This window comes from Apodemus sylvaticus, chromosome 11 (genome assembly GCF_947179515.1).
Source record: "Apodemus sylvaticus chromosome 11, mApoSyl1.1, whole genome shotgun sequence".
Classification (NCBI taxonomy): Eukaryota; Metazoa; Chordata; class Mammalia; order Rodentia; family Muridae; genus Apodemus; species Apodemus sylvaticus.
The window spans coordinates 15,011,837-15,034,467 of NC_067482.1; the positions used below are offsets into that span (position 1 = coordinate 15,011,837).

The window sequence follows — 22,631 nt, forward strand, 5'->3', positions numbered from 1 at the left end:
GAGAAAGAACAGGGCTTAGCAGCAGGATCGCATCCTCAGTCAAGTCCAGAGGAAACCCTCAAGGGCAGAAGTCACATAAACAAACAAACAAGAAACAAACCAAAACAAGAAAACCTGCCAGGCTCCCCAACCTCCTACTCTGAAAATCATGCAACAGAAGGTCGAAGTCACCAGGACAGGGCTCCTAGCACTTTGGAGAAACCATGCAGACCAAACATAAGAATCTACTGTGCCCCAGTCTTTGCATGAACTTCTTCAAGGACACCCAGGACATGCTCCGCAGAGGGACACAGGTCAATCACAGAAAATCTCTCCAAATAGGCTTGCGGGAATATAATAGGATCTGGAATATATTCCCTCCCACTGAGTACAAAGCCTGGACCTGAACAAAGCCCCTTTCCCACCCTTGGGTGTTTTGGCAAAAGCCTACATTGTGTCTAAGGCTGGAAATTTATCAGGCTCAGTAAAAATGAGTCATTATCTTTATCTTTGACCAGAGGTACTTTTAACTCTTCCATTAAGAACTATAGTGCTGAGTAACTTATCAAGCTCAGTGGTAGCCCCTAGGCTCCATAATTCCCTGGGCATCAGTGCCATCCAGCTCAATGTCTCTTTTACCTTGGACCCAATTTACACTGAAATTCTTTCTTTCCAGTATGGATTTCTCCTTGCTTTTCCCAAGAGACATCCTTAGCTCTTTGGAGAAACCTGTTTTCTCTTGACCAACGGGATTAGAACCTTCACTGGGTTTCATTCATGAAAACTAGGACAAGAGACTGAGCTGCCTATTTACCACTGAGCTACAATTATTGGTATTTGGTTGGGTGAGACAGAATCACATTATGTCGGCTAGGTTAGAGTCAGTTTGGAGCCATCCTTCTTCAGTCTCCTGAAGCTTTCTTTCACCACCTTCCTGGATCAGCTCTCATGCTGTTCTGTACTTGATAACTGTCTTGCTTCATTTGCGTATTGGTGTACCAGCAGCAGAGCATGCGTGTAGATGGGGGAGGACTCAAAACTGCAGTGGTTTCTCTCCTTCCACCCGAGGGCCCCATTACTGAACTCAGCACTTACTTGGGCGGCAAGTGCTATTGCTCTTTGGGCCATCTCACTGGACCTTAAGCTCTCTGGAGGATTTTCTTTTAGAATTGTGTTTTGGGTAATTTTTGCTTTGCTTGATTGCTTGTCTGGTTTTGGGTTGTTTGGTGGTTTGGTTATTTGGTTGGTTTTTGAAAGTGATGGTCTGTTTAACATGTCTCCTTCTTCCTGAACTCAGTCTGAACAACATGCTGACCTTGACCTTAGTCGTTCACCTGCTACTACCTCCCTAATGCTAGTTTTAAGAATTGTACCTGCGCCATCTAGTAAACTACACTTTGTTTATGTGTTTCTTTGTTTTGTTGTTTTGGGGCAGGGTTTCATTGTTTAAGAGCCCTAGATGTCCCATAAGCTACTCTGTGGTCCAGTTTGGCCTCAACATCAAAGGTGCCCCTGCCTCTCTTGAGATTTAGGTCTGTGCTACCCTGCTCAGCTCTGGTTTAATTATAAGACAGATCCTCACTCCATAGGCTTTACTGGTTTTTGAATTATTTATTTAGATGAGGGTAGCCTTGAACTCACTGACCCAGTCAACCTTGGACTCCTGAGGGGATGGATTAAAGGTGTGTGCCACAAAACCCAAGATAGAGCTGCTGTTTTAAGATGATTGATTTTATGGGGAGTGGTGCTTGTGTACAAATAGGAATGGATAACCCTCACAGGCCTGCTGCCTTATCAGGTCAGAATGAGGTTTCAGGTTGGCTGGAACTGTAATCACAGATCATTTCAAGCCACCACATAGATGATAGGAATATAAGATTGACAGGTGCTCACACTTTCTAAAGCAACCCTTCAGCCCACGACCCACTCTAGATTACATCTCCTTGAGGAAGGTTTTTTTGCTGATCCTAGTTGACTTACTCTCTGCTTTCTTGGGAGCCAAGGGCACTATCTCCCTCACACCCTCTTTTTTCTGTTTGCTTTCGTCCATTTAGGAAGCAGGCTTTGTAGAGATCACACAATACTACGGCTTACAATTTAGATGAACATGACCATGAACTGAGCATCCTATCTCAGGGATGTCCCAGCATCCTTGCTGCATGCCCCATCTTGTCTGCTGCAAAGAGAGTTGTAGGTAGAATTCCTGTATGTGGGGTAGCTCCCGACCATCTGAGTACATGCAGAACCCTGGCTAGTATAGTAATGGGGTCAAGCTATGCTCTGGCACCATCTCTAGAGTGGTTGATGCTGAAATTTATTGACCGAGCATCCACTTCATTCCTTGAGCTTCAATGTATAGTCCTGTCTCTGATATAGCAATCTGTTCCAAATCCAGTGAAAAAGAATATCTTCCAATTATGTCGTGTCTCTCATCAAAAACCAATTAAACCCTTACCTGATGCAAACTCTGGTTACATGAATAAAATCAAACAAGAAATAGTTATTCATAACAATAATCCTAGCCATAAGAAGGTTTCTGAGGCTGAAGGATTCCTAGAATTGGACCTCTAAAACAACCTTGGATTCAGAGCATGACATGGTCACTGGTACAAGTTGAAAACTGAATAGATCTTATGCAAATGAAGGAATAAATGTACTCACATGGTTTTGTATGGTGTATTAACAAATGGAATGTTTTTTATTTATCCAAGAAACTTTTGGGTGTGTTTGTGTGTGTGAATGACGATGAGTGGGAAATTTGTTATCACAAGTCCTTCTGATTCAATGAGTGAAATGATTACAACTTTGATCTATAATTTAAAGGGTGGAGATTAAACCAGGAAATCCAATTCCGGTTTGGGTTTGAAGGGTGTGGCTACAATAGGGAGGGGCAAGCAGAGATGTATATAAAGGCTTCCATGGAGCCACATATCACAGTCAGAAGCTTGCATCTTAGAAAACTCCCTGATTCGGCTGGGATTTGGCAACCTATCTGCATTTCTCAACTGGTATGTAAACCATTTTTTTTCCTTGGGTCAAGCAGTTTGATATAGAGAAATTCAGACTCCTTAGGAGGAACCTGTTGAGGATCTTGGGTTTCATTGCAAATGAAATTTTAGCCTCATCACCAATAATATCCCATGATAGCTTGTGTATATATTCCATTACTTTGCCTGATTTAACTGTTTGAGACAAGGATTCTGTATGTTGTTCCAACTCTCTTTGAGCTGGCCATCTGCCTCCAGGTAAGCTCCAAATCAGACAATCTGATTAAAATGCTCCTTCATGTTTCCCCTTCACTGTAATGGTCTTTATTTTTTTGTGAGACCCTGGATTATACTGTAGACCTGTAAGCCAGGTACCTTTGATATCCTTCCACATCATATAGGTGAAATGACACATGTGATTTACACATGTGTTTTGCCTTAGCTTTTCCATTGCCTCTTTTACACACAAGTTTGCTCTGTGGACATATTCTATTTCCCAGACACAGGTAAGATTCAATCTTGTAGAAATGCACTGAAGTCATTCTGTTTTCTGGGAATTAATCTTGATCCATAACTCATGGATTTACATTGGTATGTTTGTTTCCTCGGTTTCTTTTTGTTTGCATAGGTTTGAGATATTTTATTTTGTTTTTGAGAAAGGGTCCTACATAAAATATTTTGATCTGACAATTATGTGAATATTTGCTTGATATAAAGACTTCCACATTATCATTGTGGGAGCCTCTCTTTCCACTACCAGTTTAGGTTAAACAGGCAAATTGATTTCTCTGTTACTGTTAGAGCATTAGCTCAGAAGCTTAGTGGTTGATATAATGTTGAGGAAGTTGAATTAAGTTTGTCTTGAACGTGTATTCCTTTCTGACTTCTTGGCAGGAGTCTTTTGATTCGAGACTTTAGAAGATGAGTATTCAGACCGCAGCCACACTCAAGAAGCTGGCAATTCAGTCTCTGGTGAGAGATGAGGCTTTGGCCATATCCTCTCTGGAGGATCTCCCCTCTGTACTCTTCCCAGCACTGTTCAAGGAGGCTTTCAGTGGCAGACAAACCAAGCTCATAAAGGCAATGTTGGCAGCCTGGCCTTTCCCCTGTCTCCCTGTGGGGGCATTGATGAAGACGCCTAAACTGGAAATGTTGCAAGCTGTGCTAGATGGAATAGACATGCGACTGACTAAAGGGTTTCACCCCAGTTGAGCAAAAGTCAAGTATTATATAAGAGACCATGTGGGGTACACAGTAGAGATTGTGGGGTCATTGCGAATGGCTTCTGATGGGATCACCAGACAGTGATTCAGGAACCTCATAGCTATTGTGTGCTTGGACTAAGGACAGTTATCAGTGAATTAGGGCTTTGATCCAAGCAGCCTCACAGTAGAATGTGCCTATCTATCCCTGCCATTCCTAAAACCATTAATAACGGGAATAGGGAGAAATAATGAGTAACTTAGAGGAAGGAAAGTGGTCAGGGCCACACATGCAGCTCAGAGAAAATTGTGCAGCATGCATGTGTGCACATTGCACTGTTGTTTAAAAAATATACAGCTTGGCAGGCTGAGGGCTATTTCACTATAGAGTCACTTAGTGAAACCTTACTGAGGGTCATCGCGGCTGCTGATACTTGACATGTGTTCACCCTCAGCAGGGGAAAACTTCAGGTTCTGGAACTGAGGAATGAGCACCATGCCTTTTGGAACATATGGGCTGGTACAGAGGACGATAGCTGTTCTTCAGAGCCCTTGGATGAGAAGCCAGTAGTGAAGGTCCTTCCCAGATATGCAGTGAGGAGGCAGCTGAAGGTGGTAGCTGAGTTGTGCCTCAGGCCACGCCTTGATGAAGCACAAGCAGCCTTCTTGAAGTGGGCCCAGCAGAGAAAGGACTCCCTACATTTGTGTTGTGCAAAGATGAAGATCTGGGCTATGCCCATGGACTTTATCAGCAAGATCTTGAATATATTTCATCCAGAGCATATTGAGGAATTGGAACTGAACACTCATTGGAATTTGTACAAGCTGGCCGAATTTGCTTCCTGCTTTGGGCAGATGAGAAATCTTTGCAAACTCTTCCTGGCACCCCTCTACAAGAACGTCTTCAAGATTGCCAATAGGACAGGAGACAGAGAAGAGCAGTATATCCAGGAGTTCATATCTGTCTTCTCCAAATTCAATTGTCTCCAGCATCTCTCCATGAGTGGTGTCCATTTCCTCAAAGACCACATGAATCAGGTCCTCAGGTGAGCAAGGATGGAGGACTGGGTCAGCTAGCAGAGCAAATTTTCCTCTTCCATTTTAAAGATTAGTGGTCCAGGGTGCCTGTATGTCAGTCACTGGGAACAAACATTTAGGGGCTCCTTAGAATATGTAAGTAATGTGTAGTGATTCCAAGTCTTAAATGAGCATTCCTGAAGCAGAGGACAAAAGGGACATAAGGAGTAGGTTAGATATGGTCAGGAGGACTGGAAATTCTTCTTGGAATCATAGGCTAACAATCCATCAAAAGGGTGACAGGAAGAGTTGAATGTACTTAGATCGTGAAGGACTCAGCAGCAATGTGAGAAGGTGAGCTGTCTGCTTAGATCTGTGGGCACAGCCTTCCCTCTCCCCCTACTTCTCCGTGAGTGAAATGCTTGACCCTCAGTAGGGCTGAGTGCATGAGACAAGAGGGAGTGTGGGCATCTGCATGATAGCATGAGTGACTGTGGAGAGGTCAGGGTGCAATGCAGCATTGACTGAGGCCACAGGTCATGTCCTTAGATCCTGTCAGGACTCTCCTGGCATGAAACTTCCTCCTTGTTATCCTGGGTTTTATAGGGTATAATGGTTTTCTGCTTGAGACTATGGCCAGCAGATCAAGTGTGGGTTTGACTTCACTAAGCTGATTCCAAAAGGAAGCATCTCAGATAATATCTGTGATCATTTGCTCACACTCAGCTTGGGGTCCCTGTTCCCTTCTAAGACATTAAAAAGCCCACCCCATGCTCTCCATCACCATTTGCCAGAACTAACCCTCTGGTCCCCTTCATCTCTAGGCACCTGATGACGCCACTGAGCTCCCTTTCTGTCACTCACTACCAACTTTCACAGTCAGACTTGGATTCCTTCTCCCACTGCCAGAGTGTCTTTCAGCTAAAACATCTGGAAATGAGAGGTGTGGTTCTAACAGATTTGGATCTGATGCCTATGAAATGTCTCCTCCAAAAGGTGGCAGATACTCTAGAAACTCTGGATTTTCAGGGATGTAGGGTGAAGGACTCCCAGCTCATTGCCCTCCTACCTGCCCTCACACATTGCTCTCAGCTCACCAAGATCAACTTCTACAACAATTGCTTCTCCATGCCCATCCTGAAGGACCTTTTGGAGCACACAGTCAACTGGAGCAAGATGAATGTGGAACAATACCCTGCCCCTCTGGAGTGCTATGATAGGTTGGCTCATGTCTCCAGAGTAAGATTTGCCCAACTTTGTCTGCAGCTCCTGGAAACTCTCAGGGCAATAAGGCAGCCCAAGAACATCTCCTTTGCTACAGATAATTGTCCTAAATGTGGTGAGCGCTGTGTCTATGGCCAAGGTGCGAGATTTTGTTTTTGCTGGCACTGAGCATGGATACAGGACTTCCTGATGTGAATAACGGACAGGACTGGGACACATCTCTCATGCATGGTGGTCAGAGACTGTGACTTCAGACACTTTATACATGCTTGGAAACAAAAGACTGTACAAGAACTGAGATCCTGGAAGCTGAGCTTGGCATGGGAAACAATCTTTTGGACTGTGTGAACAGAGGACTTGTGAAGTCAGGATGACAACTTGGCTCTTTTGAGTGACTTCTGCCAGGACAGATTAAGAGATGCTTTGTAATGGACTTGCCAACTTTTGTTCTGAACTGTAATGTCATGTCAATAAACAGAACCACGCTTCTTTTTTTAGATGTCATTCCTGGTGTGTAACTAGCATAAAGTATCTACCTTTAATCATTCTGCAACAAATACCCTCTGGAGAGGGTCAAAATGAACACATGGATGCCAGACATGTAATGATTCAAAATCCTGGGTACATGGATAATGTTATAAGCTAAGGTGATTCACATATGGATCTCTAGGTTAGCATGTGCTGAAGAAGAATTCATAAGAACAACCTACATGTCTCTCACACTTCTTTTTTATTCCTTCCCATCCCTCCTCTCCCTGCCTGCTATTCAACTTCACAGGCCTTGTTGCTTTGAACCTTTGAACTTGCACCATGCTTGCCCACAGCAAACTCCTTTCATGCTCTACAGACAGACAACCAATCAAAGAAGCCAAACCCCACGTATTAAAGGAGGTGACTCCTGTTTTAATAGTACATTTTGCTAGAAAAGAGGGCCAAAGTTTGGTTTCAGCACTTTTATCATCAGATGCCTCCAGCTGGAACTCAAGCTTCAGGTGGTAGGTCCCTCTCTTCAGATATCTGTGGATCCTGGCTTTTACACATTATGCACAATACATATGCATATACACCAAAATGAAAAAGTGTTAAAAAGCCCTCCATTTCACAAATATTTCACAAAATGAACTAATTTATTAAACTGAAGTTGCTTGAGTTGTGTGTGTCTCCAATGATTTTCCCCTACAGCACACTGTGAAGAGAATATGTGAAGTTTCAGGTGTATTAATTGAGCTTAGTTGTTGAGCAGCAGCCAGCTAGTGTTGGGCTCCAATGGTTCAATCTCCTTGAGCCCTTATGAGACTAGGTTGGTTGATTCTGTAGGTTTTCTTCTGGTGTCCGTGAACTCTCTGACTCCTTCAATATTCCCTCTAGTCTTCCAAAGATTCCCTGAACTTTGTCTAATATTTGTCTGTGGTTCTCTGCATCTGTTTTGCTCAGTGGCTGGGTGAAACCTCTCCAAAGATAGTTATTCTAGGATTCTATTTAGAGAATATCATTAATAATGTCAGGGCTCTTGAACTCATTGTAAAAGGTGACACTTCCTGAACAGAACACCCATAGATCAGGCACTAAGACCAAAACTTTTCAAGTGTGACCTCAAGAAAGGAGAAATACTCAGTAAGGCAAATACAGCATCAGTAGGTCAAAACAGTACCCTAAATAATGGCAAAAATATCTTCACCAGCTGTACATTCGACAGAGGGTTGATATCAAACAATGTAAATACCTCAAGAAATTAGACATCAAAAACCCAATACTCCATTTAAAAAAAATGGAGTACAGAATTCAACAAGAATTTTCAACAGGAAAGCTCTAATTGCCAGGATATACTTAAGGAAATATCCAACATTCCTAGGAAAATGCAAATTGTAAGGAGTCTGAGATTCCTTCCTATACACATGAGCATGGCTAGGATAAAAACTGAAATGAGCGCACATGCAGGTGAGGATTTGGAGCAAGGGAGACAATCTTGCATTTCTGGTGAGTGTGTAAATTTGCACACCATATTTGGAAATCATATGGGTGATTATCACAAATAATTTTACTTCAAGGCCCAGTTATACAATTCCTGGCCATAAACTCAAAACTTCTTCTGCCATAGCACAAGAACACTTGCTCAACTTCATTCATAGCACCTTTATTCATAATAATCAGAAAATGTTAGCACACCACCTGTCTCTCACTGAAGAGTGGATAAGGAAAATCATGTACATTTCTGTCATGGAATACTAATCATATATTAAAAATAATTATTATAATGCAATTTTCAGGCAAATAGATAGAACTCGAAAATATCCATTCTTAGTGAGGTCATTGTGACCCAGAAGAATGTGCATGCTATGTACTCACTAATACATGGATATTAGCCATAGACTAATGGAAAAGCATGCTACAATCCAAACACTCAAAGAAACTAAGTAAGATTAGGGCCCTAGGTAAGATGATTGAATCTCACTAGGTAAGGTAAATAGAATGTATATTACTAGTGGTTGATCAGAGGGAACTGTATGGGTGCTGGTATGGGACACAAAGAGAGGTATGGAAATCAAGTGTGTTGGGAGGAGCCGCCTCCACTGTGCTGGGAGAGAGAAATACAATCCATTTGGGGGCATCTCAGGTACAAGACAGACACACAGGATGGGGCAGGCTCCTGGGAGTATATGGGAGTGACCTTGGCTGGAAACTCAGGAGCTGGGGATAGGGAGACTGAAAGTGGCCACTTCCTGTAGTCAGGCAGGATTTCCAGTGGGGGGAAGGTAACACCAACCCACCAACAAAACCTTCCATCTAAAATTTTCCCTGCCTACAATATGTGCAGGTATAAACCTGGAGCTGAGTTTGAAAGAATAGCCAACTATAGACTGGAGAAACATGAGGATTAACCCATGTCAGAAAGCCAAACTCTGACACTCTTGATGATACTTGGTTGTGCTTAAGAACAGAATCCTAGCATAACTGTCATACAAGAATCTTCGTCCAGCATCTGGTGGCACCAGAAGGATATGCACAGCAAAACATTAGGCAGAATTCAGAGAGAGTTGGGGAAAAGTCAAAAGGAGGATTGAGGGAGTCAGATGGTGTCAATTTACCACAAGGAGATCAAGAGAACCAAGTTTCCTGGACTCACTGGGGTTTATCAGAGACTGAACCACCCACCATCAAAGAGCATGCAAGGTCTAGACCTAGGCTCCCTGGACATATGGAGCAGATGCGAATCTTGGGCTTATTGCATGTCTCATAAAAACCAGACAGCAAGGTTTCTCTTATTCAACTTCATGTACTTCCATGGGAAACTTTTCCCCTAGCTGGGCTTCCTTGTCTGGCCCCAGTGGGCACGGATATATTTAGAGCTGATGTAAATTGGTGTGCCAGGGCACTGTGGAAACTGCTGGGGGTAGGGCATGTGTGCCTCTTCTTCTCTGGAGAGAATGGGAGCAGGAAATGAGGGGGAAAGGGTCACAGGGTAGGTATGGAAAGAAAGCAACTTCAGGATGTGATCAGGTGGTAAAGCGAATACACAAATGAATTAATGAAAACCCAAAGAAATGATAGATAGGGAGCTAGATATGTTTCACAGTTAAATGTTGCCTACTGCAAACTAAATAGAAACACATTCTATCTGAAATATGGTAGCAACATGTTTTCTTAAGCCTCTTATTTACACTAAAAATCATTAAATATGCTAATTGTGATATACAGTAAAGTAATGAGGATTGTGAAGCTTTGTGGCTACTGTTATTATATACTTATACCTGATAATTAACATATGTAAATTATTCAAACAATGTTGTTTCAGACATCATGCTACATATACAAATAGCTAAGGTTATATTTATTTTATTTTACTCTCTGCCCACTGCACATTTTTTCTTTTTCATCTCTTTTCTTTTCTTTTTTTAAAATTACATGTATTCTTTATTTACATTTCTTTTTGGGGATGGGCTTGGATTTGTTTTTTTCAAGACAGGGTTTCTTTGTAGAGCCATGGCTGTCCTGGAATGCACTCTGAAGACCAGGCTGGCCAAGAAATCAGAAATCTGCCTGCCTCTGCCTCCCAGGTCCTGGGATTAAAGGTGTGCTCCATCATTGTCTGGCCTTTATTTACATTTCAAATATTTTCTCCTTGCCTGGATCACCCCCTCCCAAAAGTCCCATTAGACCTCTTCCCTCCCCCTGTTCCCCAATCGTACCCCTCTTTTTCCTCTTCCTGATATTTCCCTACACTGGTGTATTGAGCCTTTCCAGGACCAGGGCCTTCTCCTTCATTCTCCTTGGGTTACAACTCATTTTATGAAAAAATTATTTTCAGTAAAGGAAAAGAAATGTAAAGGGGATGGAGATATAACTGAGCATTTTAGAGTACTGGATTCTCTAACGAATACATCCGGTTCATTTGCCTGCTTATATGTTGCAGCTTCTGTGTCCTGTATCCCCAGTGCTCTTAACTGCTGAACAATACATTCAGTAAATATGAGGTAAACATGATCAAGGATCAGCTTGGCACATAGTCTACAGATAAGCCAACAAGACAGGAGCTAGACAGGTAAAAGGCTCTTACCACACAAGGATGCAGAGGTATGGACTCTTTACTTTGCATGTAGCCTAGGTTAGAGATGGAAACTCTTTTATCTAGGCAGCCATAAAATTAGTGCTGGGGTTCAATACAGGAAAGGATCTCAGTATCCAAATGTGAGAAGTAATATAGTACAGTCCTAGAAACTTGAAGGTTGTGAGCGGTATCACTCTTGATTATGAGAGCACCTGCAACATGGAGAAGGCCAGTGACTCTTTAAGGTGAACCCCAGTCTTAAGGACAGTTTCTTCACAACCTTAGAACTGGCAAGCCTGCCCCTGAGATTACTCACTAGGCACATCTGGAAGAAAGATACCAGATATTCACAGGTTGAGGATCAAGCATATTTGTTGCCAGTGTCCTGTGATAGCCAAATTTCTGGAGAAAATGATGGGAGAAGCCTTTCTCAGAAGTTCCACTGGATTCCAAGCCTATAGTCTGTGGCTTCTTCCTGTTAAATCCAATTGACAATCAAGGAAGATAATGGCAGCTCAAAGCGGTGGGCAGCAAACAGGTGTTCTGAGTCACACAATGTTCCTTCCAAGTTCCTACAGGTGTAGCTCAGGGGTGACAACAGAATGGAATTGTGTGTGCAAGGAAGATGTGAGTGGCTAAATTCTAAGGTCACAACTGTGAAGCAGCTGCTACACATTCATTGGTGGTAGAGGGCAGCAAGCTACCAGAATAATATCTCAGAGCACCAGATCAGCAAAGCGGCTGGAGTATGTTGGCCAGAGAAAGAACAGGGCTTAGCAGCAGGATCGCATCCTCAGTCAAGTCCAGAGGAAACCCTCAAGGGCAGAAGTCACATAAACAAACAAACAAGAAACAAACCAAAACAAGAAAACCTGCCAGGCTCCCCAACCTCCTACTCTGAAAATCATGCAACAGAAGGTCAAAGTCACCAGGACAGGGCTCCTAGCACTTTGGAGAAACCATGCAGACCAAACATAAGAATCTACTGTGCCCCACTCTTTGCATGGACTTCTTCAAGGACACCCAGGATATGCTCCGCAGAGGGACACAGGTCAATCACAGAAAATCTCTCCAAATAGGCTTGCGGGAATATAATAGGATCTGGAATATATTCCCTCCCACTGAGTACAAAGCCTGGACCTGAACAAAGCCCCTTTCCCACCCTTGGGTGTTTTGGCAAAAGCCTACATTGTGTCTAAGGCTGGAAATTTATCAGGCTCAGTAAAAATGAGTCATTATCTTTATCTTTGACCAGAGGTACTTTTAACTCTTCCATTAAGAACTATAGTGCTGAGTAACTTATCAAGCTCAGTGGTAGCCCCTAGGCTCCATAATTCCCTGGGCATCAGTGCCATCCAGCTCAATGTCTCTTTTACCTTGGACCCAATTTACACTGAAATTCTTTCTTTCCAGTATGGATTTCTCCTTGCTTTTCCCAAGAGACATCCTTAGCTCTTTGGAGAAACCTGTTTTCTCTTGACCAACGGGATTAGAACCTTCACTGGGTTTCATTCATGAAAACTAGGACAAGAGACTGAGCTGCCTATTTACCACTGAGCTACAATTATTGGTATTTGGTTGGGTGAGACAGAATCACATTATGTCGGCTAGGTTAGAGTCAGTTTGGAGCCATCCTTCTTCAGTCTCCTGAAGCTTTCTTTCACCACCTTCCTGGATCAGCTCTCATGCTGTTCTGTACTTGATAACTGTCTTGCTTCATTTGCGTATTGGTGTACCAGCAGCAGAGCATGCGTGTAGATGGGGGAGGACTCAAAACTGCAGTGGTTTCTCTCCTTCCACCCGAGGGCCCCATTACTGAACTCAGCACTTACTTGGGCGGCAAGTGCTATTGCTCTTTGGGCCATCTCACTGGACCTTAAGCTCTCTGGAGGATTTTCTTTTAGAATTGTGTTTTGGGTAATTTTTGCTTTGCTTGATTGCTTGTCTGGTTTTGGGTTGTTTGGTTGTTTGGTTATTTGGTTGGTTTTTGAAAGTGATGGTCTGTTTAACATGTCTCCTTCTTCCTGAACTCAGTCAGAACAACATGCTGACCTTGACCTTAGTCGTTCACCTGCTACTACCTCCCTAATGCTAGTTGTAAGGATTGTACCTGCGCCATCTAGTAAACTACACTTTGTTTATGTGTTTCTTTGTTTTGTTGTTTTGGGGCAGGGTTTCATTGTTTAAGAGCCCTAGATGTGCCATAAGCTACTCTGTGGTCCAGTTTGGCCTCAACATCAAAGGTGCCCCTGCCTCTCTTGAGATTTAGGTCTGTGCTACCCTGCTCAGCTCTGGTTTAATTATAAGACAGATCCTCACTCCATAGGCTTTACTGGTTTTTAAATTATTTATTTAGATGAGGGTAGCCTTGAACTCACTGACCCAGTCAACCTTGGACTCCTGAGGGGATGGATTAAAGGTGTGTGCCACAAAACCCAAGATAGAGCTGCTGTTTTAAGATGATTGATTTTATGGGGAGTGGTGCTTGTGTACAAATAGGAATGGATAACCCTCACAGGCCTGCTGCCTTAGCAGGTCAGAATGAGGTTTCAGGTTGGCTGGAACTGTAATCACAGATCATTTCAAGCCACCACATAGATGATAGGAATATAAGATTGACAGGTGCTCACACTTTCTAAAGCAACCCTTCAGCCCACGACCCACTCTAGATTACATCTCCTTGAGGAAGGTTTTTTGGCTGATCCTAGTTGACTTACTCTCTGCTTCCTTGGGAGCCAAGGGCACCATCTCCCTCACACCCTCCTTTTTCTGTTTGCTTTCGTCCATTTAGGAAGCAGGCTTTGTAGAGATCACACAATACTACGGCTTACAATTTAGATGAACATGACCATGAACTGAGCATCCTATCTCAGGGATGTCCCAGCATCCTTGCTGCATGCCCCATCTTGTCTGCTGCAAAGAGAATTGTAGGTAGAATTCCTGTATGTGGGGTAGCTCCCGACCATCTGAGTACATGCAGAACCCTGGCTAGTATAGTAATGGGGTCAAGCTATGCTCCGGCACCATCTCTAGAGGGGTTGATGCTGAAATTTATTGACCGAGCATCCACTTCATTCCTTGAGCTTCAATGTATAGTCCTGTCTCTGATATAGCAATCTGTTCCAAATCCAGTGAAAAAGAATATCTTCCAATTATGTCGTGTCTCTCATCAAAAACCGATTAAACCCTTACCTGATGCAAACTCTGGTCACATGAATAAAATCATACAAGAAATAGTTATTCATAACAAGAATCCTAGCCATAAGAAGTTTTCTGAGGCTGAAGGATTCCTAGAATTGGACCTCTAAAACAACCTTGGATTCAGAGCATGACATGGTCACTGGTACAACTTGAAAACTGAATAGATCTTATGCAAATGAAGGAATAAATGTACCCACATGGTGTTGTATGGTGTATTAACAAATGGAATGTTTTTTATTTATCCAAGAAACTTTTGGGTGTGTTTGTGTGTGTGAATGACGATGAGTGGGAAATTTGTTATCACAAGTCCTTCTGATTCAATGAGTGAAATGATTACAACTTTGATCTTTAATTTAAAGGGTAGAGATTAGACCAGGAAATACAATTCCGGTTTGGGTTTGAAGGGTGTGGCTACAATAGGGAGGGGCAAGCAGAGATGTATATAAAGGCTTCCATGGAGCCACATATCACAGTCAGAGGCTTGCATCTTGGAAAACTCCCTGATTCGGCTGGGATTTGGCAACATATCTGCATTGCTCAACTGGTATGTAAACCATTTTTTCCCTTGGGTCATGCAGTTTGATATAGAGAAATTCAGACTCCTTAAGAGGAACATGTTGAGGATCTTGGGTTTCATTGCAAATGAAATTTTAGCCTCATCACCAATAATATCCCATGATAGCTTGTGTATATATTCCATTACTTTGCCTGTTATAACTGTTTGAGACAAGGATTCTGTATGCTGTGCCTACTCTCTTAGAGCTGGCCATGTGCCTCCAGGTAATCTCCAAATCAGACAATCTGATTAAAATTCTCCCTCATGTTTCCCCTTCACTGTAATGGTCTTTATTTTTTTTTTTTGTGAGACCCTGGATTACACTGTAGACCTGTAAGCCAGGTATCTTTGATATCCTTCCACATCATATAGCTGAAATGACACATGTGATTTACTCATGTGTATTGCCTTAGCTTTTCCATTGCCTCTTTTACACACATGTTTGCTCTGTGGACATATTCTACTTCCCAGACACAGGTAAGATTCAATATTGTAGAAATGCACTGAAGTCATTCTGTTTTCTGGGAATTAATCTTGATCCATAACTCATGGATTTACATTGGTATGTTTGTTTCCTCGGTTTCTTTTTATTTGCATAGGTTTGAGATATTTTATTTTGTTTTTGAGAAAGGGTCCTACATAAAATATTTTGATCTGACAATTATGTGAATATTTGCTTGATATAAAGACTTCCACAATATCGTTGTGGGAGCCTCTCTTTCCACTACCAGTTTAGGTTAAACAGGCAAATTGATTTCTCTGTTACTGTTAGAGCATTAGCTCAGAAGCTTAGTGGTTGATATAATGTTGAGGAAATTGTATTAAGTTTGTCTTGAACGTGTATTCCTTTCTGACTTCTTGGCAGGAGTCTTTTGACTCGAGACTTTAGAAGATGAGTATTCAGACCGCAGCCACACACAAGAAGCTGGCAATTCAGTCTCTGGTGAGAGATGAGGCTTTGGCCATATCCTCTCTGGAGGATCTCCCCTCTGTACTCTTCCCAGCACTGTTCAAGGAGGCTTTCAGTGGCAGACAAACCAAGCTCATAAAGGCAATGTTGGCAGCCTGGCCTTTCCCCTGTCTCCCTGTGGGGGCATTGATGAAGACGCCTAAACTGGAAATGTTGCAAGCTGTGCTAGATGGAATAGACATGCGACTGACTAAAGGGTTTCACCCCAGGTGAGCAAAGGTCAAGTATTATATAAGAGACCATGTGGGGTACACAGTAGAGATTGTGGGGTCATTGCGAATGGCTTCTGATGGGATCACCAGACACTGATTCAGGAACCTTATAGCTATTGTGTGCTTGGACTAAGGACAGTTATCAGTGGATTAGGGCTTTGATCCAAGCAGCCTCACAGTAGAATGTGCCTATCTATCCCTGCCATTCCTAAAACCATTAATAATGGGACTGGGGAGAAATAATGAGTAACTTAGAGGTAGGAAAGTGGTCAGGGCCACACATGCAGCTCAGAGAAAATTGTGCAGCATGCATGTGTGCACATTGCACTGTTGTTTAAAAAATATACAGCTTGGCAGGCTGAGGGGTATTTCACTATAGAGTCACTTAGTGAAACCTTACTGAGGGTCATTGCGGCTGCTGATACTTGACATGTGTTCACCCTCAGCAGGGGAAAACTTCAGGTTCTGGAACTGAGGAATGTGCACCATGCCTTTTGGAACATATGGGCTGGTACAGAGGACGATAGCTGTTCTTCAGAGCCCTTGGATGAGAAGACAGTAGTGAAGGTTGTTCCCAGATATGCATTGAGGAGGCAGCTGAAGGTGGTAACTGAGTTGTGCCTCAGGCCACGCCTTGATGAAGCACAAGCAGCCTTCTTGAAGTGGGCCCAGCAGAGAAATGACTCCCTACATTTGTGTTGTGCAAAGATGAAGATCTGGGCTATGCCCATGGACTTTATCAGCAAGATCTTGAATATATTTCATCCAGAGCATATTGAGGAATTGGAACTGAACACTCAGTGGAATTTGTACAAGCTGGCCGAATTTGCTTCCTGCTTTGGGCAGATGAGAAATCTTTGCAAACTCTTCCTGGCACCCCTCTACAAGAACGTCTTCAAGATTGCCAATAGGACAGGAGACAGAGAAGAGCAGTATATCCAGGAGTTCATATCTGTCTTCTCCAAATTCAATTGTCTCCAGCATCTCTCCATGAGTGGTGTCCATTTCCTCAAAGACCACATGAATCAGGTCCTCAGGTGAACAAGGATGGAGGACTGGGTCAGCTAGCAGAGCAAATTTTCCTCTTCCATTTTAAAGATTAGTGGTCCAGGATGCCTGTCTCTCAGTCACTGGGAACAAACATTTAGGGGCTCCTTAGAATATGTAAGTAATGTGTAGTGATTCCAAGTCTTAAATGAGCATGCCTGAAACAGAGGACAAAAGGGAGATACGGAGTAGGTCAGATATGGTAAGGAGGGCTTGAAATTCTTCTTGGAATCCTAGGCAAACAATCCATCATAAAGGGGACAGGAAGAGTTGAATGTACTTAGATCTTGAGGGACTCAGCAGCAATGTGAGAAGGTGAGCTGTCTGCTTAGATCTATGGGCACAGCCTTCCCTCTCCCCCTACTTCTCCGTGAGTGAAATGCTTGACCCTCAGTAGGGCTGAGTGCATGAGACAAGAGGGAGTGTGGGCATCTGCATGATAGCATGAGTGACTGTGGAGAGGTCAGGGTGCAATGCAGCATTGACTGAGGCCACAGGTCATGTCCTTAGATCCTGTCAGGACTCTCCTGGCATGAAACTTCCTCCTTGTTATCCTGGGTTTTATAGGGTATAATGGTTTTCTGCTTGAGACTATGGCCAGCAGATCACGTGTGGGTTTGACTTCACTAAGCTGATTCCAAAAAGAAGCATCTCAGATAATATCTTTGATCATTTGCTCACACTCAGCTTGGGGTCCCTGTACCCTTCTAAGACATTGAAAAGCCCACCCCATGCTCTCCATCACCATTTGCCAGAACTAACCCTCTGGTCCCCTTCATCTCTAGGCACCTGATGACGCCTCTGAGCTCCCTTTCTGTCACTCACTACCAACTTTCATAGTCAGACTTGGATTCCTTCTCCCATTGCCAGAGTGTCTTTCAGCTAAAACATCTGGAAATGAGAGGTGTGGTTCTGACAGATTTGGATCTGATGCCTATGAAATGTCTCCTCCAAAAGGTGGCAGATACTCTAGAAACTCTGGATTTTCAGGGATGTAGGGTGAAGGACTCCCAGCTCATTGCCCTCCTACCTGCCCTCACACATTGCTCTCAGCTCACCAAGATCAACTTCTACAACAATTGCTTCTCCATGCCCATCCTGAAGGACCTTTTGGAGCACACAGTCAACTGGAGCAAGATGAATGTGGAACAATACCCTGCCCCTCTGGAGTGCTATGATAGGTTGGCTCATGTCTCCAGAGTAAGATTTGCCCAACATTGTCTGCAGCTCCTGGAAACTCTCAGGGCAATAAGGCAGCCCAAGAATATCTCCTTTGCTACAGATAATTGTCCTAAATGTGGTGAGCGCGGTCTCTATGGCCAAGGTGTGAGATTTTGTTTTTGCTGGCACTGAGCATGGATACAGGACTTCCTGATGTGAATAACGGACAGGACTGGGACACATCTCTCATGCATAATGGTCAGAGACTGTGACTTCAGACACTTTATACATGCTTGGAAACAAAAGACTGTACAAGAACTGAGATCCTGGAAGCTGAGCTTGGCATGGGAAACAATCTGTTGGACTGTGTGAACAGAGGACTTGTGGAGTCAGGATGATAACTTGGCTGTTTTGAGTGACTTCTGCCAGGACAGATTAAGAGATGCTTTGTAATGGACTTGCCAACTTTTGTTCTGAACTGTAATGTCAAGTCAATAAACAGAACCAGGGTTCTTTTTTTAGATGTCATTCCTGGTTTGTAACTAGCATAAAGTATCTACCTTTAATCATTCTGCAACAAATACCCTCTGGAGAGAGTCAAAATGAACACATGGATGCCAGACATGTAATGATTCAAAATCCTGGGTACATGGATAATGTTATAAGCTAAGGTGATTCACATATGGATCTCTAGGTTAGCATGTGCTAAAGAAGAATTCATAAGAACAACCTACATGTCTCTCACACTTCTTTTTTATTCCTTCCCATCCCTCCTCTCCCTGCCTGCTATTCAACTTCACAGGCCTTGTTGCTTTGAACCTTTGAACTTGCTCCCTGCTTGCCCACAGCAAACTCCTTTCATGCTCTACAGACAGACAACCAATCAAAGAAGCCAAACCCCAGGTATTAAAGGAGGTGACTCCTGTTTTAATAGTACATTTTGCTAGAAAAGAGGGCCAAAGTTTGGTTTCAGCACTTTTATCATCAGATGCCTCCAGCTGGAACTCAAGCTTCAGGTGGTAGGTCCATCTCTTCAGATATCTGTGGATCCTGGCTTTTACACATTATGCACAATACATATGCATATACACCAAAATGAAAAAGTCTTAAAAAGCCCTCCATTTCACAAATATTTCACAAAATGAACTAATTTATTAAACAGAACTTGCTTGAGTTGTGTGTGTCTCCAATGATCTTCCCCTACAGCACACTGTGAAGACAATATGTGAAGTTTCACGTGTATTAATTGAGCTTAGTTGTTGAGCAGCAGCCTAGCTAGTGTTCGGCTCCAGTGGTTCAATCTCCTTGAGCCCTTATGAGACTAGGTTGGCTGATTCTGTAGGTTTTCTTCTGGTGTCCGTGAACTCTCTGACTCCTTCAATATTCCCTCTAGTCTTCCACAAGATTCCCTGAACTTTGTCTAATATTTGTCTGTGGGTCTCTGCATCTGTTTTTGTCAGTGGCTGGGTGAAACCTCTCCAAAGATAGTTATTCTAGGATTCTATTTAGAGAATATCATTAATAATGTCAGGGCTCTTGAACTCATTGTAAAAGGTGACACTTCCTGAACAGAACACCCATAGATCAGGCACTAAGACCAAAACTTTTCAAGTGTGACCTCAAGAAAGTAGAAATACTCAGTAAGGCAAATACAGCATCAGTAGGTCAAAACAGTACCCTAAATAATGGCAAAAATATCTTCACCAGCTGTACATTCGACAGAGGGTTGATATCAAACAATGTAAATACCTCAAGAAATTAGACATCAAAAACCCAATACTCCATTTAAAATAAAAATGGAGTACAGAATTCAACAAAGAATTTTCAACAGGAAAGCTCTAATTGCCAGGATATACTTAAGGAAATATCCAACATTCCTAGGAAAATGCAAATTGTAAAGAGTCTGAGATTCCTTCCTATGCACATGAGCATGGCTAGGATAAAAACTGAAATGAGCGCACATGCAGGTGAGGATTTGGAGCAAGGGAGACAATCTTGCATTTCTGGTGAGTGTGTAAATTTGCACACCATATTTGGAAATCAAGCTGGGTGATTATCACAAATAATTCTACTTCAAGGCCCAGTTATACAATTCCTGGCCATAAACTCAAAACTTGTTCTGCCATAGCACAAGGACACTTGCTCAACTTCATTCATAGCACCTTTATTCATAATAACCAGAAACTGTTAGCACACCACCTGTCTCTCACTGAAGAGTGGATAAGGAAAATCATGTACATTTCTGTCATGGAATACTAATCATATATTAAAAATAAGTATTATAATGCAATTTTCAGGCAAATAGATAGAACTCGAAAATATCCATTCTTAGTGAGGTCATTGTGACCCAGAAGAATGTGCATGCTATGTACTCACTAATACATGGATAGTACCCATAGACTACAGGAAAAGCATGCTACAATCCAAACACTCAAAGAAACTAAGTAAGATTAGGGCCCTAGGTAAGATGATTGAATCTCACTAGGTAAGGTAAATAGAATGTATATTACTAGTGGTTGATCAGAGGGAACTGTATGGGTGCTGGTATGGGACACAAAGAGAGGTATGGAAATCAAGTGTGTTGGGAGGAGCCGCCTCCACTGTGCTGGGAGAGAGAAATACAATCCATTTGGAGGCATCTCAGGTACAAGACAGACACACAGGATGGGGCAGGCTCCTGGGAGTATATGGGAGTGACCTTGGCTGGAAACTCAGGAGCTGGGGATAGGGAGACTGAAAGTGGCCACTTCCTGTAGTCAGGTGTAGGGTTCCATAGCTGCCTGCAGCTATTATGAAGTGGGTTTCTGGAACAGAAGCTGAGGAATAAATAGGGAAGAGGGGCGAAAAGAAGTGCGGCTAAGACAATGTTCACTGATCAAAGCCGGAAACTTTAATGGCGCCAGACCTTTTAACAGTTTGGGGAAACCCTTCCCCCCAGACTCCTGGCTGAGTTCCGGTGGAAGTTGTCTAGCTTCTCTTGGAGGTCCTCGTCTTGACTGCTCAGGCAGCTGGGTGGGTCACCTGCTTAATTCAGGAATTCCTAGACCTGGAGGAACAATGAACTTAACCTTTACTTCAAGCGCTCCACCCCAGGTGGAGAAGGATCCTGGCTAACTGGGAGAAGTTAACCTTGACCAAAGTCAAACTCTGACCAAGTGCAAGACTGCCCCAATATGGCTCTGTACATGTCCTCCTTTTTTTTATTAATTTGAAAATGAGGAGGTAGAAAACAAGTGGATAAATATCCTTCATAAGAAGGCGGGCCTTAACCAGGAGGGGAAGCATTGACCATAATTCCTCTTAAATATTGTATAACGTCTTTTTCAGAGGAGGGGTAATAGGCTCCCTTATTATTTTAAGGACAGCCTCTCGACGTTAACCCCTATGCAATTAGGTGTACTTCCTGGGGACTCAGAAGCAGAAATTCACCTCCCCATGCAGCAGTGCTTTGCCTCGCACGTCTCACTGGTACCCATGTTTGTTCATAAACAAACACACATAGATCTGAGTTCTATGTGGCTCCCTCTTTGGAGATCCACTTGTGTAAGTTTTGAAGCCAGGGGGGTCTTCAAGTGTCTTTAACAGACATGCAATCTCTCCATCCAGGTGAGCCTGGGTGTAGACAGCCAGTCTGCTTAACAGACAAGGTCAAGAGTTAAAGGTGGAATAGGATTAACTTGTCCCTGAAGTATCCAATTCAGTTGCAAATTAACAACTTTAAGGACCCAAAGCTTGGCCTCTGAGGTGGGAGAGGTAGCCTTGTGTATAAAGAAATAAGCTGTTACTTCTCAGGAAAAGTGGAGACTATATGTTAAATTAACACAGCTGGCTGAAGATTGTTAGCCATCTTCAAAATTGGAATCTTCAATATTGGAATTATTTCTAGACCAGTCTATGGTTGAGTCAGCTGAACACAATAAGGAGAAGAGTCATTTTAACTCTTCTTTAGATTAATTTTTCCTAAGCTAGCTTAACAGTCTCCATGTTCTGTCCCACAAAGTCTAAAAGCTTGAAGCTAGGCAATTTATCTAACCTGGGACCTTTGACAATTGAGGTAAGTCAAGAATATATACCCAATATAGCTCCTATGTTACCATGGTCTGGGCATTCAGCAAGCACACAGTCAGCATATCTTCTGCAGCATTCTGTGGAAAAAACATAGGGGACATGCCTTCCCCAATATTAAATCAGGATCATGGCATATGTTAATAAGTGAATTCCTTCATTTCACCTAGACATCAATATGTCTAATTACAAGATGTCATATACATTTAGCAAGGAGTTTCTTGGCATCCAAATTTTAAAATTTTCTTAAAAACATGCAAGCATAATTTAAATTATATGCACAGGGACACAATTTCCCCTCTCTTCTCTCTTCCAAGAAGATATTGTTTTATTAATTTGAGTTGGAACACAAAGTATAAACCATAACATAGGCAATAACTATGTAATTATATAAAATAAACATAGCATTTTTAGTTGCTTTTTCTGTTAGAGCAGTTGCAACTAGACAGCCTAAAAATGAATCA

At 42.6% G+C, this 22,631-nt stretch overlaps 2 protein-coding genes across 2 annotated transcripts; both read left to right on the plus strand.

The window, feature by feature from the left end:
* The first annotated feature begins 3,887 nt into the window (after positions 1 to 3,887).
* Positions 3,888 to 6,577, plus strand: LOC127696297 (PRAME family member 8-like). Its single transcript, XM_052198866.1, is given in 3 exon segments — positions 3,888 to 4,189; positions 4,624 to 5,214; positions 6,010 to 6,577. Coding segments are annotated over 3 exon segments (1,461 nt in total).
* Positions 6,578 to 15,604: 9,027 nt separating this feature from the next.
* On the plus strand, positions 15,605 to 18,294 carry LOC127696299 (PRAME family member 8-like). Its single transcript, XM_052198867.1, is given in 3 exon segments — positions 15,605 to 15,891; positions 16,341 to 16,931; positions 17,727 to 18,294. Coding segments are annotated over 3 exon segments (1,446 nt in total).
* The last annotated feature ends 4,337 nt before the right edge of the window (positions 18,295 to 22,631 follow it).